The 18,185-nt window shown below is 37.5% G+C and overlaps 1 protein-coding gene across 3 annotated transcripts in view; it reads right to left on the bottom strand.

Moving 5' to 3' along the window:
- FRMPD2 (FERM and PDZ domain containing 2) overlaps positions 1 to 18,185 on the bottom strand; it is a 76,466-nt gene that overhangs the window by 5,971 nt on the left and 52,310 nt on the right. For all 3 annotated transcript variants that reach the window (XM_065067353.1, XM_065067355.1, XM_065067354.1), the window contains exons 31-43: positions 17,575 to 17,733; positions 16,744 to 16,918; positions 15,632 to 15,842; positions 14,455 to 14,492; positions 12,308 to 12,394; positions 11,819 to 11,883; positions 10,439 to 10,600; positions 9,406 to 9,574; positions 7,622 to 7,698; positions 5,452 to 5,537; positions 4,435 to 4,550; positions 2,193 to 2,341; positions 401 to 491 (exon numbers count right to left, since the gene is read on the bottom strand). In XM_065067353.1, the coding sequence (XP_064923425.1) occupies positions 401 to 491; positions 2,193 to 2,341; positions 4,435 to 4,550; positions 5,452 to 5,537; positions 7,622 to 7,698; positions 9,406 to 9,574; positions 10,439 to 10,600; positions 11,819 to 11,883; positions 12,308 to 12,394; positions 14,455 to 14,492; positions 15,632 to 15,842; positions 16,744 to 16,918; positions 17,575 to 17,733 (1,585 nt within the window). The remainder of the gene's footprint in view (positions 1 to 400; positions 492 to 2,192; positions 2,342 to 4,434; positions 4,551 to 5,451; positions 5,538 to 7,621; positions 7,699 to 9,405; positions 9,575 to 10,438; positions 10,601 to 11,818; positions 11,884 to 12,307; positions 12,395 to 14,454; positions 14,493 to 15,631; positions 15,843 to 16,743; positions 16,919 to 17,574; positions 17,734 to 18,185) is intronic.

Genomic DNA, 18,185 nt, shown 5'->3' on the forward strand with positions numbered 1-18,185 from the left:
TCAGAATTCCACTGTGTCATAAGCAATAGATGTAGTTGTACATTTAATCAGATTTAAACAACCGACATTATAGTTCAAGTTACACTTGCCCACAGAAATGTAGATCAATATCTCTGAGAAAGAGGGAAGGAAACACCAAGACAGCTGACCCATTACCAGACCAAGTCATGCCTCGTGGAAGATGATACTTCAGAAAATCACACATTTTGCAATGCAGACATCCTTACATGAACTCTACCTTTTTTTGAAAAATCTCAACACATTTCATTATTAGTGGAGCTCTTCATGACTAAGGATGTGGTGGGGTTTGCACCTCCTACATCCCAGTGCTATAGCTGTTCTTCTGTTTTCTGATGTCTTTGTTCAATGAATGTACGTTCTCATTAGTGCGCATACTTACACGGAATAATATCTTGGTATCTATTTTTATCCTGGTTTTCTGGTGCTTTGCCAGTTCTGCAGTCATCTATTGGTTTCACATGTTCTAAAGCCTAGATCAAAGAGAAATAGTCAATCCATGTTGTTCATATCCTTTACAGACAACCTTTACAGAGTGTGAGAAAACTTTACTGCTATATGTGACCCAAGACTCACAAATAGGCTTCTTACAGAAGACAATCAATGCATCATTCTCTAAATTTCTAGGCAAGGAATTTAAATTGCTTTGTATTTTCTCCAGCCTGCAAAAAATTTCTGGGGTTTTCAAGTGAGATTTCCAGCCCACATCCCCAACCCCTCTCATTACAAATCCCTGCTGTATATTTCTGTAAAACAGATGTTTGGAATAGTGTCTTGGCCAAATGTCAGCATCCATAATTGATAACACAGTGACTGAAGCACCACCTGTTGCACCATTAACAGGTAGTGAATATCAATGAATACTTTTCAGTGACAGAGAAAGTGATGGATAAAGGTAACAGCATCAATTTTGTTGAGTGCAAACCATAGAGTCATTAAGTATTTCATAGCAGATTTAGGGGAGCAGAACACAATGTAGATGGAAGCAGGAATGTGCAAGTTCATTTCATTTGCAGCTTTGAGTTACCTTCACTTTTCTTTATTCTTTTGCCTCTTTGCTCTGCATTGCACAATGCTCAGCCATCACATTGTGCCACTGTGCAGTGTATATGGACTGACATACATGTGACAGTTTTTTAACATCATCATCAGTTCATACAGTTTTTACTCAGATAAAATACCCATTTGCTTTGGTAAACAGTGCTTTCCCTATTAGATCTTTGTGTTTTCTGTGCAGATGCATGACTCAGCTCATAGTATGCTATGCCTATGTCAGTAACGGAATGGAATGAATGGAAATTAATACATGCCCTTGAGCCTTGAGGGAAAGTCAGCAAATCCTATACACGTGAGCCTGGGGGATTTTGTACTCAGTAAGCCAGAGATATAAAGGAAAGTGAAACAAATTGATAATATTGTGATTAGTAGGGAAAAGTGGTAGCAATCTGTTTCTCTGGTGATGAGTAGGACATCTTTTAAAGGAAACTCTAGTACTATGTTCAAGAGTTACGAATTTTTTTCTTTGAGAATTTGCTGATAACTATTTATATCCTGGAACAAGAAATTTTATATGCTTTCCTAATTTTACACTTTTTCATTACTTACACACCATCAAGTGTAATTATGTGTTTTCATTATCTATGGAAGTCTGTTACTTTTTCTTTTTAATTTCACTAAGTTCCTGACCTTAATAGCATTTTGTGGCAATGAGTTCCCTGGATCACTGGAACATTGTGTGAAACATTTTCTTTTCATCAACTGTTTCAACACTAGTGAATCCCTAGCAGCATGGATTTCTTGCTTTAATGAAGCCCTTAGAATAGTTTCTAGGCAGATGTTCAGCAGAGCTGAGGGGATGATAGGAGGAAGTCCATCTAGGAAAAAGTGATTCATATTCTATTTTTGTGCATTATTTGCTTTTCATTCCATGTGGACAATATCTATGCACAGGGAATATTGTGAGCCTGACCTGCAGGGAAAGAGAGAGATCCAAATACTGTAGCATCACCCAAACAGCAGAGTAGGAGCCCCGTTCTAGCTGGAATAATTCTCCAAGAAAGTGGAGTCAGTAAAGACATACAAGTTGGTCTCTCATACAGTATGCTTAAGGCTGCTCAGAGTCACTTTCTTAGCTCTGCTAAACACTCAGATCTTAAAAAGGAATCACACTTTACCATGAACTCCTTTAACACCTCTTGATTCTCAATCCGCAACTGAAGGTCTCGAATAAGACCTGTGATGCCAGTCCTTGGACCTACTCCAGTCAGTGATGGTTTGAAGTTAATTAACTGAGTCAGTTCATCTCCAGAAGCAAAGGTTCTGCCTATATATTAACAGAAAAATGAAGGAGTTTTAAATGATTTTTGGTCATAGCACGAAGTCTTGGCTCTAAAAACTAGTGGGTTGCAGTACTTAAGTGCGTTTTAAGGCTTATACTGTGGAAGTGAAATATGAAAAAAATATTTTTGGCTTACTTATGTTCACAGCAGAAAGAAGAATAAATGAGCACCATGGTTACAACCAGCACCACATTTCATGTAATTTGGAAGCAGAGCCAACTATTGCAGCTTATTGCCTCATATAGCTTCTAAATACAGTTTGTTCTAGATAAACAGTCCTTGCAGAAATATAAACTTCAATGCCAGTTTATATTGGTAGAGGACACTGGCCACATTTTCATGGAATCATCTTCATGTTTCCAACACTTTCCTGAAAATTAGTATTGCCACACCCCACTGCTAGGAATACTCACTGCAAATTCTTCCTTCCTGAAGTAAGAAGATATTTTTGGTTGTTTTCAGCTTCCCTCACACTCCTGTTCAAGAACTATATGTGAAGTAACTTTGCCGCACCAAAATCAGGATTCAGTTTTACTAATTTGCTCATCCTGAAGTATATGTTCTCATCCAAAACTTGACATTAAGAAGAAGGATAAGTATCTATGTCTCCAGAAATATCACTATTCTACTGAAGCAATTCACAAAATTTCGTTGCCATGTAGATAAAACCAGTAGCTTGTTTGGTGAAAAACAGTGGTTTGAGGCAGAGGAATTATGGAATTTGTCCTTTTATTCACAAGGTACTGTTATCAAAGAGTAACATGCCAGCTCTCTCAAGGAAAACCTGATGATCTGTTCCACAGGTTTGTTGTGTGCTGAAGACAAGGAGCAATGCTCTGTTTTCCTCTTATAAGATGTCATTGCTACTCTTAACTAATCTCTGCAACAAGTGTTATGCTCGCTATGCTCTTGTCTGGGCTACAACTTGCACCTGCTTTGCCTGAGTTTCTAAGACACTTTCTGTTCACAGATTCGAGGGTGTTTCTATTAACCAGTTGAGAGTGCCAGTGAGGACAGATCCCCCCTCCAGACAGAGAGGGCTATTTCCCACAAACCTCTTCTTCCAGATAAAGTGGAATAAAAAACCCAAACTCTTAACAGGTCATGGAGGATAAAGCGGTTACAATTTTCTGTTTGCTAGCCAGCATAGTTTGGTTGTGTGAGGGAGATAACTGTGATTTACTTTGGATGAGACATCCACTACCACAGGGTAAGAAGAAGCTGGGAGAGACCTGTATTGCAGAGAGTCTGCAGGATACTGCAGCATCCTCAATATGATCCCTTTCACAAATTGTTCTTGTTTGTGGCAGAAGCAGCTTAGTTTCCTACAGGAACAACTAGGCAGGTTCTCTCTGTAAGCTGTCTTCTGATATCAGATGGGCTTTAGCACCTGAGGACTGAATATGCTTCAGTATGTGGTTAAGCACATCAATTCTAGAGGTTTTAATGGAGTTATTATATGAAGTGAAATTCAGCGATTCTGGGAAAAAAATCTTGAGATAGAATTTGACCCTTCACTCTACATTTTTGTGTAAACACTTCATTTACTTTTTTGATGAGTTGTATGGGAACAGCAAGGGAGAGAGGAGAATGATTTAAAAACCTTCTTGCATCCACTGATAACAAGCACATTTTGTAGTATGTTCCTGGAATTTGTTACATTAATTCTCAAAGCCTTTCTTTTCATTGTCTTTCATATGTGAAAAAGGACTTCTACTACATCCCATCTGTTTACTGTATCTCTCATAAGAGAATCCATCTGCATTTATTTTATTCATTTTTGGACAAACTAAGAATTTCACTGAGCCAATGTGTCATTTCTTTGCACTGTCCAACAGCAGTTCTCTGAAAGAGATGGAGAGACCCCAGTGTAGGCCTTCCTCTTGTGGATGTTGCAAAGATTTGGTGGCCTTCATATGTATCAGTGGTAAAAATTGTGTCCTGAGTGCCCTGGTCTTTAAGACACAAAGAGTAAATTCTTAGCTTGTATACAAGGGATTAGTGTTGTTTCTCTGTACATATACAGAGGAGTGGTCCTATAATGTTAAAGAAACAAGAGAAGTTTTTGCATGGTTACTTCTAGGTAGAACAGAAACCCTGCGGGGCGTATCATCATCTTCATTGTTCCAGCTGTCTGACTCAGACTGCTGACTCTCTCTTCCACCACCTTCACATTCCACGTATTTCTGTGACCTGCAAAACAGCATTAGTTGAATGGTCTTATGCAAACAGCAGAAGCTTTAATAATCTGAACCATACAGAGGTTTTTGTTTTAATCTAGTTTTGGTCACTTACAACTTTCTTGAGCAAGTATTTTCAAGAATTATTGTGAACTCTGAAGAATATAAGTTCAAGGAGTAATAGTAGCTTTTTTTTCTGGAGTAGTATTTGCAAATATAGCCAGTGAAAAACACTATAATTGGAATATGGTATTTTATTTTTTTTCAAATAAATAGGAAGATACTTTGTATAAAAAGCTGCCAAAAAATTATTGAAAGTGAGGTTTATTGCAGTTATAGATAATTTTTCATGTATGTCATTTCTCAGTTGTTAAGAAATCGTAGGAATGGTAACAAGCAAAGCCTATTTAGCTAAGTATTTAGAAAATTTTAGAGCACTTAAATTTGTTTGAGGTAGAAGATATGCCTGCAATCCAGAACACATTACTGGTTCAAATATTTCTCTACTGGCTAACTCCTGTACTCCTCTATCATTTAACTATGTTAGTAGACTTAAGCATATCAGTCTAACATTATCCTATCTTATGTATAATCATAATACATAGTGTTAGAAATAGTAAAAGGTATACCTAATAGGAAGAATAAAATAATATGGAGCAGCCATAGTAGCACAGAGTCCATCCTGGGCTGCAAGACTGGCTTGGAATTCTTAGCATAATAAAACCCACGGGGACCCTGCCCACACTAATGCTGCTCAACAGCTCTTACTGCAGATGGAGCTGCATTCAAATACAACTGTATTTCTGCTATCTGGGACACATGAGTACATTTGCATGCCATACTAGAACAGCTCTGGAAATATAGGAATAAATTACTCATATTATTTAATTTGCATTTGTACTTGAAAGACTTACCTGTCTGAAATGTTACTGATGATATTCTTATAGTCTTGTCCAGCCAGCTGACCTTGCAGAGGGTAATGGGGTGAAATTTCTGGATCCTGCAAGTTTAAAAAAAGAGAAAGAGCTGTGAAAAATCAGTACACAGGAACATCAAGAATATAGATCCTTTCATCAACATTCTTTATCTGAAAAAATAGCTGTCCTTCGCTCGAGAAGGAGAGGGCAAATAGAAAAGTTTCCATTTTCAGAAGAAAGTATGTAACTTGGATTCAGTGCTGCAGTATCTACTAGGACCAAAAAGCCACATCAGCTGTATCTTTGAGTTTCATAACAATACGGCCTTCAAACATCTCTACCTTTGACAAAGTTCATGTTAGTTATTAATATATGATCTCTAATCTCAAATAAAAGGTAATCACAGGAACCATGAGTCACTCTTCCACTCCAGGATCTTGGCAGCAGAAAGCACTGGTGTCTGAGATGGAATTGTTGGTAATAATTTCCTTTTTTATCAGACACAATGATGCCAACTGTTAGAGTCAGGGTGCAGGTGCACTACTGAGGAAGCACTCAACTAACAGAGAAGGCAGACTCTTGATCATCCTCTATATGCAGTAGAACCAGTAGTATTGGTGGCTGTTTAATGTGTTAGAGAATGATGACTGGGTCCTGCATTTAAATTATGACGCAGAACATTTGTGATTAGTGTGTGGAAGAGTCTCCTTCTCAGTTGAAACCCTTGATAGATAATTACTTAAATTTTACTTCAGAGTGGTGTTTCTTCTCTTTCCCTGCTTAATATTCCAGATGCACTCAGAAAACACCTTGGCATGTTACACTGTAAAAACTACGGAATGTCCCACAGGGTGTTAATGATTGTTGCCACTTATGCCTTATTTTCTTACTTCCATGGTGTATTACCCTGTTACAATAAGGGAATTCACGGCTGTCTCTGTAACCATGAATTTATTTACTCAGTTTCTGCACATACTGACTACAGTGACTGGAGAATGCTATCTGGATTTTTCTTTTCTATTTGCCAAGGAAAGGTGCTTTCTACTGCTGCTTTTTTGTGCTTTTTTGCTTTTTTTTTTCTCAGTAGCTTGTCATTTTCAAGGTCTACATCTTTGGAGTAGATGGCAGCTGTGCTCTATAAATTACAGCATCAATAGTTTCTATTTATAGGAGAAAGCTAAAGGCAAGCTGGAAATAATGAAGAAGAGAGAGTTAATGGAACCCATTCAGGAAAATTTTTAGCATGTGCTTAAAGTTAGGCATATGCTGTGCTGAACTAGATAGGCTTAACCACCTGCCTGAAATGAAATTTATGCCTTATTACCTTGATAACTCAGGGATCTAATAAGGAACCTATAACATTAGTACTATCTCCTACTTCTCATAGATATTATTTCTTGGGTTTACTTCTTTGTCAGATCATGGACATGACCTTGTTTTGATATCATATTTCACCAATCTCTTAACAGTTTCTTTCCAACACCCACTTTAACAGTGTACTGAAAACTGACTCAAATTCCTCTTCAAGGTTTTCTCAGCTTATTCATGTCAAGGATTTTTTCCATTTTATCTTTTTCTAGTTTGATTATATTGGTTGAAGCAGGGTTTGTTTTTTTTGTTTTTTTTTTATTTGTTCTGGAGGATAAGAAGACCTATATTTCTAACATTTTCTGAGGAGAGTCTTTACAGTTGTAACCTTAGAAATAATACATGCTGTAAAATTTGATGTGGAATATCTTGCAGGACTCACCAAGATTCAAAAACATAGCCATGTTTGAAGAATTTTGGGTGCCTTGAAGTTATGAATATTAATGGAAGACGGTTGAATAGAACTCTTTTAAAGTATATTGTTTTAAAATACTGAAAGAACAATAAATTAATAAATCATTCACTCCAGTATTATAAAGCACCAGGACTAGATTTGCACATGTAATGTCCCTTCCCCCTGCCCTTTTAGCATGTATATTATACTAATCATATTCTCTTATCTCAGTGGAATCCCCTGACTCATTCAAATGTTAGCAGTTCCAGACATTGCAGCACACTTTCCTCACATTTATTTTTCCATTAAGGTGTGGTTCTTGCCCACATTGCAGCAAACTCATTTTGTAAACAAACATACAAGTACACTGCCTGATAACTTCTAGAAGCCTGATTCAGATTTTACCTTGTTGCACATCTGGTTGGATTCTTCTTCCTTGAAAGTGAATCCAGGCTGTGCTTGGAGGCTTTCCTCAGCACCGTCTGAACACCAGAAAACAAAATCAAAGTAACATGCCTACAAAGCATGAAAATACAGATCCGTTTTTTCTACACCATCCACATCAGAGGACTTTCATCTTGGAAGAGACACTGAAGAGACAGTGCCAGAAACTGGCATGGAATGTCCCTTTCATGGATGCTCTGAGGATTGGTACAGCACCAATGCTATATATCACCACTGAAGAAACCTGCACAATTTAGGTTCACAGAAGATACACTTAAGTAGACCTCTGTATCAATAGCAGATATAAAAAACTTCAAACAGAATTGAAGTCTGCCCTCCCTAACCCAGCTTATTCCTTTGCAGTGCTAAGGAACAAATAACATAGGTTAACTTTTATGACAGTTCTTCTATAATACCATTGGGTTTTGCTGGTCCACTAAAACAGTTTAAACTTTCCAGCAACTGTGTAAGTCACCAGCATCATGTGAGATGCAAATAAACATCCCCACAGTTATTTCCTTAACTTTGCAGAGCTGGCGAAGTGAATGGGAATATTTCCATAACCCTTAATAGGGCAGGAGCTTCAATCAACCTTTTTATAACTGGCCATCCTTCCATTTTTTTTGTGTCATTGAATGCCAAAATTAGAGATGAGACAGTGAACAGCCCACTTCCAGGCCAGTGCTGAGCATAGTTTTCTCATCTTTATGGAAAAACTTTGCTCTTGAAGCACACCGGTGATCTTCCAGTAAGTGGAGTGTCTAGTCTTTATGACACAGACTAGGAGTTCAAGAGGATTAGCTTCAGTCTAATAGATACTGAAAAAAATTGAGATATTTGAACCCTAGAGGCAGCTGCTGCCTAACAGCAGAATTGTCCAAAATACCTATGTAGGTAAGTTTGCATCAGTAAAGCTGACTAGATGCATAAATGTTTACCTTAAAATATGTCCAAAACCTACAGTCAGCTCTGCATCTCTCCCTAGTCAGGTGGGAACAAAACAAAGAGCAATGGCGGTGGTTTCTTGCCTGAGAAGATTTGAAACAAAACCTTCAATTTGTAACCAGCATGCTGGAAGGTATATTAAGGAAGACTTCTGTATTCTTGCCCTTGAAGTTTCTACATGTTATAGGAAACATTTAATTGTTCAAAGAAACAGAAAGTTGAGAAATATAAACCCGTAATTTCCTGGTAACAGTATACCCTTTCTTCTGCTGCCAGCTTTAATTAGTATTTCAACTTTGAGTATTCAGTAGAGCAGAGCCTTCAACACAGGTTTCTTCCGTTAGACCTAGTCAGCTTTCTAATTGCTGATGCAGTTGGGTGTGCTCTCAAATTAGCAGTAACCTGGGAGCAGAGGGTTCTGGATTTGAACACGAACAACTGCAGGAAAGGAGTGTCTGCTGGGCAGAACAGGAGGTATAGTGCTTTCAAGAGATAAGGTAGGAGTGCTGGAATGTGAAACTTTTTGGAAATGTATTTTAGCAGCTTGGTCAGTAATGGGCTATGCTTCCACTACTCCTAGACTTAAAAATCATGCTTGGGCATTCCTTCCCTGTGGTCTATGTCTTGAGTAGCTCAGCTGGAGCTGCAGGTCATGGTGAAAAATGGGTTTGTATCTACAGCTATGAATCAGGAGTAACTGTGAAGTTAGTAATATTTAATTGTTTTGCTAATGGGAAATTGGAATACAGGCAACACGTAACCCCACTTTTATTATGTACTGAGTGGATGTGGCTGCTTACCAGGCTCTGCTTTTGTGTTTGGATAAGGTATACTGTTGCTCTGTTTGCCTGAATAAGTCCAATGCAAAGCCATACTTCGGCAGACAGTGAGTTGAACAGTGCCTCGAGCCTTGCGCAGCAGATCTATAACTGTTTGGCGTGGCAGACCAGACACAAAAGTCTCATTCACCTGAAAAATACAATGATAAATGCTTCAAGACTCCTGTAACAGAAAGCTTCATTTAAGCACATATCCCAGCACTGAGCAATCTTCATATAATTTGTTTGCGCTTCAGTTGTCCTTATCCCCTCAAATTTTAGTAACTTGTTTGATCATCTTCTCTCTAATTCTTTATACCATGACTGCCAGCAGTACGCCACAAAATTATAGTTTATATCTCTTCTGAGACATTAACAGTGCACTGTTTCCCTCACTCTTTAGATGGAAGTAAATGAAAAATAGAAAAACAAACAAAAATATTGAAATTCCTGAAGGAGGAAGACAAGAAATTGGGGGGTGGGGGGGGTGATGAAGAAGAAGAATATTTTATTAAAATATGGTTAAGCTAATAAGATCTTTAAATTAAGGTTCAAAAGCTCTAATTCCAGTGGTTTTTGCTAGTCTCGATAATACCTAAATGGCACTGATAATAAGTTCCTGCCAGTGTCCTCCTGGTTAGCTGTTTTATGCGTGGCTGGTCAGTCAGCTCTTGTTTCCCTGATTTTTCACATGTAATCCTCACTGAGCACAGTGGAGGAGTTGCACTTTGCTGCTTGCCCTGCTACACTGGGTCTGCTTCTCCGCTGGAGTGCCAGATTGCCACCTTCCAGCTGTAGAGAGACCCAGTCTCACAGGGAGATGAGCTCTGGGCAAGGGTTGGGAAGGACCCAGAACAGCTCCCTGAGCCCAGGAGCCAAGGGACATCATCTTCTATGTTTTACTGTGCCAAGCAGCCTCAGATTTCCAATCTGTGCAACCTTCATACTGAACAGAATGCTCATGATAGAGTAACTGGAGAAAATGCAGGCCAAAACAATGAAGAACAAGCATTACCTTAAGTAGGATATCACCAACTTGAAGCCTCCCATCTAGATCTGCAATGCTGTCTGGACTGATTGCTTTTATTAGGATAGCTCTGCCATTTCTTCCACCTACCAGTGCAAATCCTAGGCTTCCATTTTCTGCTTTTTCCAGCTCAATCTTAATAATGAAGTCCTGCAAAAGAAAACAATCCAATCTAAAGTGAGCTTTCTCCAGGGATGTGATTTGTTTGCATTTTTAATATCAAAGAGTCCCATTATGCTTTACAGTCTTCACTGGCTGATGTAATTTATGGCATATATCTTTCTCTTGAATAGGTTTATAGAGCTTCTAGAGATAAACATAGCAGGTGCATGTATGTATCAGAATAAAAATAGTACATACTTATTTCTGTAATCTTTTTTTAATAAGTATTGGAAGGGAAAATAACCTCTTAAGAGCAAGGAAACACATACTTTTGTAACCCTTTTAAAATATATCAAATACACCACCTTCACTGACAAAAAAATCACTTTTATCTTCAGCATGGTAGTAATGCAGTACATACCCCATTCTTTTTCTATGATGAAAATCCTAACCTTGCAACCCCAACATACCTATCTGTTTGGCTTTAGCACTTCATTCAGTTTTAAAATCATCTGCTTTTTTAGGGTCAAGTATTATGTCAGAAATAGCAGCAGCCTAGAAATTTTTATGACTTGCAGCATGGATAGTTCCAATGTTGCTAATATCTTCAGAAATCATTTTATCAAGTTGAACAGATAAACCATAATGGATTAAATGGTGTGGAAGAGGCAGTAATAGTGATGACTTAATCAAAAGTGAAAAAATTGTTACAATTTTTCTGCCAGGTTGAAGGTCTAATTTTAACAAGAGACGGCCCTTTTTTGCAAACCACAATGAAGAGAAAACTAGTAAATCTATTCCTATGAAATATCAGTCCAAATGCGGGTAATTTAAATTCCGAGTAACGTTATTTTCCACATGTTTGCACAAACAGAAGTGATGTTTGCACTTGTAAGAATTTTGGGGCATTGTATATTGTGCATGGAAATTTCTTCTTTTTTTTTTTTTTCAAATAACACACCTGTGTATTTTAGGAATTCGTCAGTTCAAAAATGGCATCATGCTTGCCAAATTCAAACCATTATGGTTTATTTCAGTGCGGCATAATACTCCAAAGGTCTGGAAAATGTTTGACGATTACACTTATTTTCCCCAAAACCCCATGCTTTCTAAGCTAAGGATTAATCTTGTAAACTGTTAAATAGTCCTATGAAGACCCAACGGAGGGGCTATATCATATGACCCATACTTTAGCAAGCTGGTAAAATAGTGATATTATGCATTGAAAAACAGCAACAGAATAGTGGGGTAAAATTTGCCACTCACCTTACAATCTGGAGAACTGGGAGTGTTTTGTTGAGTACTACAGTTTGTTTCCTCCAAAGGTTTTTCTGTGAAAAGCAGCAACAACTTTTACACAGGTGTATTGGTAAAATATTCCATAGTACAACATTCAAAATCATATTCAGAGACATAATAAAGCACTCTATATTTGACATGTAAAATACAAAATAATGCCTGCGGGCTTAAATTCCTGAACTGTGAATGGAGCATTCTGCATATTATCCCTGTAGATTTTTACCTTCCAGTGAGCAGGTTTCAAAACAAGCTTTCAAAGCTGCATGTTACATGGTCAGAAACACAAGATGGAGAACAGGTGATGTATAAATGTTTTCTGAAACTCTGAAGGAGGCAGTTTTGTTTATGAAGAGTTAATCTTTCCCAGGTGCTGCCAGTTCCACCTACAGACTTCTTTCCTTTCAGAGAGGGAACAAAATTTTACTAACCTTAATTGAAAAATATGAAGTTCCTTACCGTGTTGATGGAGCACATGCTGTTCTTGGGCATTCAGGTTTTCATTTGAGAGAGAATTTTTGTCTTTCTCTGTCTCAGCAGGTGGCCCTGAAAGCATACACACAGGTTCGTTTATTTTACTAACAGGCCTCTGCTAACCTTCATATACACATGGGAATGTAAACTCTGTGCTTATATTATTAAACAAAGCATCAATATCCAATATCAATAGTATATGAGGCAGTTTGAGGCACTACTGCATGAATAAGTTTGCCAGTTGCACAGTGATATAAACAATTCTGTCACGAATTGCAGAAATATTTCATCTCAGTCATTGTTATTTTTAAAACTGTACAATCAGAGATCAGACTGAGTCATTCTAGACATGTGGCAATGAGAAGGCAGAGGAAGCAGCAGGGTGTGTTAGTGTCTGCAGAGATGGATATGCAAGAAGTCAATGTGCATTTCTTGATACTCTTCCCTCTACCCACCCCCAGGTTTGGGCTTTTGCTTTATTATATCTTGGTGCTTTTACTATTTTACTCTTAATGTATGAGTTACAGAAAACGATGAGTGTTCTGTTGTTTAAAAACAAAACACAAAAAGCTCCCTGTTGCATTTGCGAATTTAGTATGTATTTTTGTAACTAAGAGACTGAGAGTCTCTAAAATGAAGGTTTGCTTCCATAATAGCAAATTGTTATACATTTATCTATAAATCTATCAGAGATGATAGCAAAAAGAATGACAGATACCAAATTACTATAGATTTTTAACTGTCTTATAAAAGGAAAGAATCTTGTTTTACAAGAGAGGCAGGTAACTGTACCATTGTAGGGTGCACAAATCTGCATCAGAGGTGGACCAGATCTGTAACCTACTTTGAAAGTGTCTTGAGAAATCTTATAATTTGCAAAACTCATGGAGTGAGGATGTAAAAGCAAGGCCTTACCAGGATATGCATTTAACATGCTTTAGTTATACCACAGAAACTGAGAGTACACATAACTTTATCTGTGTCTTGTAGTAAACTCAAAGAAGTTGGTTCTTCAGTAAGTGAAATAAGCTGCTTCGGTGTGTAAAAACAAACACATGGCTAGTTGTTTGGAATAATTTCTTCAGGTAGCCCTATGCCAATATTCAGATGAGTGTGGGCATTTAAGGAATTCTGGTGCAGGGTTGCTTTTTCAGGTAATCTTTGCATGATTCAAAAAAATATTGGATATCCAGTCAGGTAAATGAAACTGTGGGTTAGGCTTGACTTGACATGCCAGCAAAATGTACACTCGAAAGTATTAGTTGCATAGCTAGCACACCTTCTACACAGTGACACAGACATGACAGCTATCCTTCCACCTGATGCTGCAGATGCAGCCTCTGCTTGCTGAGACTCCTGCTGCTGCTAAAGCAGATCTGGTCAAGGTTTTGTAGCGCAGATGATTGCTAAAGTTTTGTGTCAGTTATAGTACTCAGTATCATCCCCTAATAGGAATACTTTTATATTAACTGAGAGATATTAGTGCTGCCTGTTTCCGATTTCCTATAGATTCATTGATTTCATTTTAAAAATTCAGTCTAGATGATGAATCATGGAATAAGGTTGATTGGAAAAGGACCCTCAAGATCATTGAGTCCAACCATAAGCTAACTCTAGCACTAAACCATGTCCGTAAGAACCTCATCTATATGTCTTTAAACACCTCCAGGGACGGTGACTCCACCACTGCCCCAGGCAACCTGTTCCAATGCCTGACAATGCTCTCCATAAATAATTTTTTCCTAATATCCAAGGTAGTGGTGGCTCATATTAAATAGTGTCTCAAAAAAGTTCTGGAAAACTCCTTAGAAAATAGTTTCAATCAAAACAGTTGTTGAAATATGACCACTTAAAATTCCCATTTAATAACAACAAATTGGAAAAAATAGAAACTGACTATGCAAAATGCTATATATATATATATTTTTTTTTTTTTTTAACAGAGATCTCTGTTTCATTTCTGTCTTTAAAGAGGTACTAAGTTTTTCTCACACTTTGAATGGCAGTAACAGAAGTACTGAATGACAAGTTACAATCTGTTAATAACTTTTTAAATACAATGAATCAATACCTTAGGTTTATTTTCAAAAACAAAAGCAAGTTTTGAACTAAAAAAAAAAAGCCTTACTTACTCTTTTCCTGATCTATAGGAACCACTGGATTGCCATTTCTGGGGGCAGAAAAAGTGAAATATGTGAGCCATTAAGAGCTGCATGCTTTGTAAAGCACATATGAAAAATATTTTTAGAAAGCCAGTTGTCTAAATTACAGTTGTGCTTCTGTGATTTTATTAATGTTGCTTTCCTAAAGAGCATTTATATCAGTATGTAAAATATTTGACTGTATTTAAAAACAGTGAAACATATTATTTAAATGGGTTGGGGAAAGAACATGCTAAACCATCTGTCCCAATATGCAACTGCTTTGTAGATTCAGCTTCAGTTCCTCCTGTATAAAGTATCTTTTGATATTTTCTTTGCTCTATTTCACTATTTCTGTTTGTTTCCTTAGATTGTAAATTATTTTAGTGTTGCACATTAACTGCTCATGCAGCAAGAAATATAATGAGGCTGCAGTTTCTTCATCTGCTAGCCCAGTGCAAATTAATAAAAAACTTATAGAAGTTTGAACTACATTAAGACAGCTGTGACAGACATACTATTGCCAGTTACTGTTATGTAACTTAGTTATTCACATGCTTTTGGGTTGCTATTTAACTGTTTCTCTGAGATTGTGGAAGCTTTTTCTATGTCAGTCCATGACCTCTGTTGATGCTCTATCAGACTGCAGAACACAATAAATCTACAGTATGGCCAAGAACTGATGAGGGAAATTCGTAACTTGCTGCAGATTAAATGCTGCATTTTTAACACCCTTCTAAAATATTTGGCTGTTGGAAGTATCTTGGAGGTTCCCACCAAAGGTATTTTCTTGCCTGTAGGTATGAATCTGAGAACGTATGGAGAAGGTTGGCGCTAGTGGTGGAAATATACAGCTTTTCCTTGGAGAACAAGATATCTGAAAATTATGGTCAGCCTCAAAGTTAAAGGATTCACATCTGTGTTTGGATAATGAAATTTGAAGAGTTCTCATTTGTGTTGTATGAGCCTACTTGTATTCACTGTGTTAGCTGTAATTACAAGGAGTTCAGATATCTTATGGATGTTATGCATCAGGTTGCAACTTTCAGACCTTTGAGGTAAAGCATTTTTCTTGTATTTTGTCTTGTTTTTATTGTTTGCTTTAATGATGTAGAACGTAGAAATTTGCTTTAACATTAGGACTGAGATTGAGTGTGCTCAGATTTACCTTGTGGCTTTGATTTGGACATTCTGGGTGGCAGCTTCACACACTCTCACTGCATCATCCAGGCTAATGCCCTCAGTCCACAGTCCACAGATGTAAACAATCTGATCGCGTGGCTGCAAACTGCCTTCCATGCTGGCAGGAGAGCCAGGCACTATCTCTAGCACATAAATACCTTGCAACTTGCTTCCAGCTCCTCCTGTCAGCTTCAAACCTAGAATAATGAAGAGAAAGCATCTTTTGTGGCAGCATGTTTTGAATTCTGCTGTCAGGGACACAGAGCCTAACAGAATAGATGTGGGTCATTGAAAGATAGGCTGAACAAATCATCAACATTATAAACAACAGACTTGCCCCCACAAGACAGGGAATAAAAGCTGGACTGGGAGAGTAAAAAGCAATTATATGTCAAAAAAGTATGGAAAAAACTGAAATGATATTGTCCATCTCTATACTTCAGCTATTTCATAGTGCTTTATTTCACCTAATGTTGAATAGTCATTTCAAGAAGACACTTAGCTGAATAGCAATAACTCCTTCATACCAGAGTGCTTAAGTGCCTTGCAATAGGAGATACCTATATAGTGCAAACCAGAATTGTGCAATGATATTCAAGGAACCTCCGAACAAGCTAGTTTCTGGACTGAAAACCTGAGCAGATAAATCTGTGTTGTTTCCTGGGTCTACAGGTTTATTTGTGTGCAGTACTTGCCACATTCTGCAGCAATACTCACACTGTGGTGATTTCTTTTATCACTTGTATTGCACAATGTACATAAAGCCCTGTGTCTGTGATGAATCCAGTGGAGGTTTTTATAGCTAAGTACCAACAACTTCTGTATAATATTATCATAAAAATATGAGACTAGACATCTGCCAGAAACTTCAGCTGATAGGGTGATAATGCAAAGATATTGGTCTAATAAAGAGATATCAGTCTTCCCTTTAAGGCTTTGCCCAAAATAATCCTCTCCCTTCCTTGGCCATGGGCAATGGAAGAGAGCATAAAGGTGTCAAGGTCACACAGGATCCATATTGATCCAAGACCACAGTTATGATTATCTCAATTGCTGTATTCCCTGTCCTAAACGGTATGCATAGTTTTTCCTACACACCTAGCTGTCCGTTGGCACCTTTGGTGAGAGTAATTTCAGGAATCTCATCTGGCCTCATAGAGGGACATGGATCACAATCAGCACGACCAACCACGAGGTGCAGATCAGGAGGAGAGCTTTGCAGTAAAGTCAGGGCTTCATTGCATGGTAAAGATGTGACATCAGTTCCATTCACCTAGATGACAAATCAGTAAAATGATGTCATAGATCTCATTGACCACCATGTAGTTCTCTCACCACTCTAAATTTTGCATATAAACTGAAATCAGTTTTCACTTTAATGTTGCTGTTTTGCTCTGGTATTTAATGTCAGTGAATGCTACAGTTAAGATTGTAGTGAGATTTCTTTGTTGAGCTTTTATTTTTTCTGAATGCAAAGCTTTCATAAAAATAGCTCGTTTTTCTTGAAAGTCAAGGTCTTGTAACAAAAAAAAAAAAAAAAAGACAGACTAATGCAAGAAAGTGAAGATGAATCAGACTAAAACCAGGCTTTATTCATATATTACAAACGACATAACTCCTGCATCATTTGTATGTCACCTATCTTATTACATTAATTGAGTTTATGTCACTTGATTGGGAAGACATTTAATGTCTTGGTTATCTTGTATGACTGCTATATGATTCATGTTATTTGCCTAGTCATATAATCTATTCGGTCTGAAATTGTCCCATTGAAGTCAGCAGAATTGCATTTATTATATGATTCATTTGCACTTGCATGCCTAAATATGTGATAAACTGGATCCTACAGAATGAAGAATACCAAAGCTAAATGACACTGATCTGCAAATATTCTCTCCTCTGTATAAACTTGAAGGATTACTGTACCATAATAATTCTGTCTCCCCTTCTTAGTCTTCCATCAGACAGGGCAGGCTCATTCAAGATTTCGTCAATATACAGGCAGTTGTCCACTTTGTTAAGAACTACAGAGAATCCATAACTGTTGTTCTCTGACTTTGTCAAAGTCACAAAGATCTCCATTTCCTATTAAAATAAACACAAGATACGTTTGATGTAGGCTTTTCTTTTGCTTCACTAACATCTCCCATTTTGTTTTATATGCAGATAGGAATCAGATCCTCAGATGGTATAAATAAGAACATACATAAGAGTTTCTCTGATCCTGCCACTGCCTTATTCCAGAATTAATTCCACTTATTTTCTCCTAAGTGGAGTGTCATGGTGATTGATTGATTTGGCCTAATAAGGCAGAGAATGCGATCAGAGACTGGAATTTTGGCATTTGAAATGTGTAAAGAAAGGCTTGGAGTCCTCTGAGTTGACAAGCATGGCAATAGTAGTGTGCAGAGATTACTGTTGTTATTGCTGTTGCAGTCCCACTGAAGGAAATGGCTGGATTTAAATTTTGTCCTTGGTGTTCCACAAATTAGTGGGAATTCAGAGCTCATTAGTGTCAGCAGGAATGCAAGATGTTC

The sequence above is a fragment of the Columba livia genome, chromosome 6 (genome assembly GCF_036013475.1).
Source record: "Columba livia isolate bColLiv1 breed racing homer chromosome 6, bColLiv1.pat.W.v2, whole genome shotgun sequence".
Lineage (NCBI taxonomy): Eukaryota > Metazoa > Chordata > Aves > Columbiformes > Columbidae > Columba > Columba livia.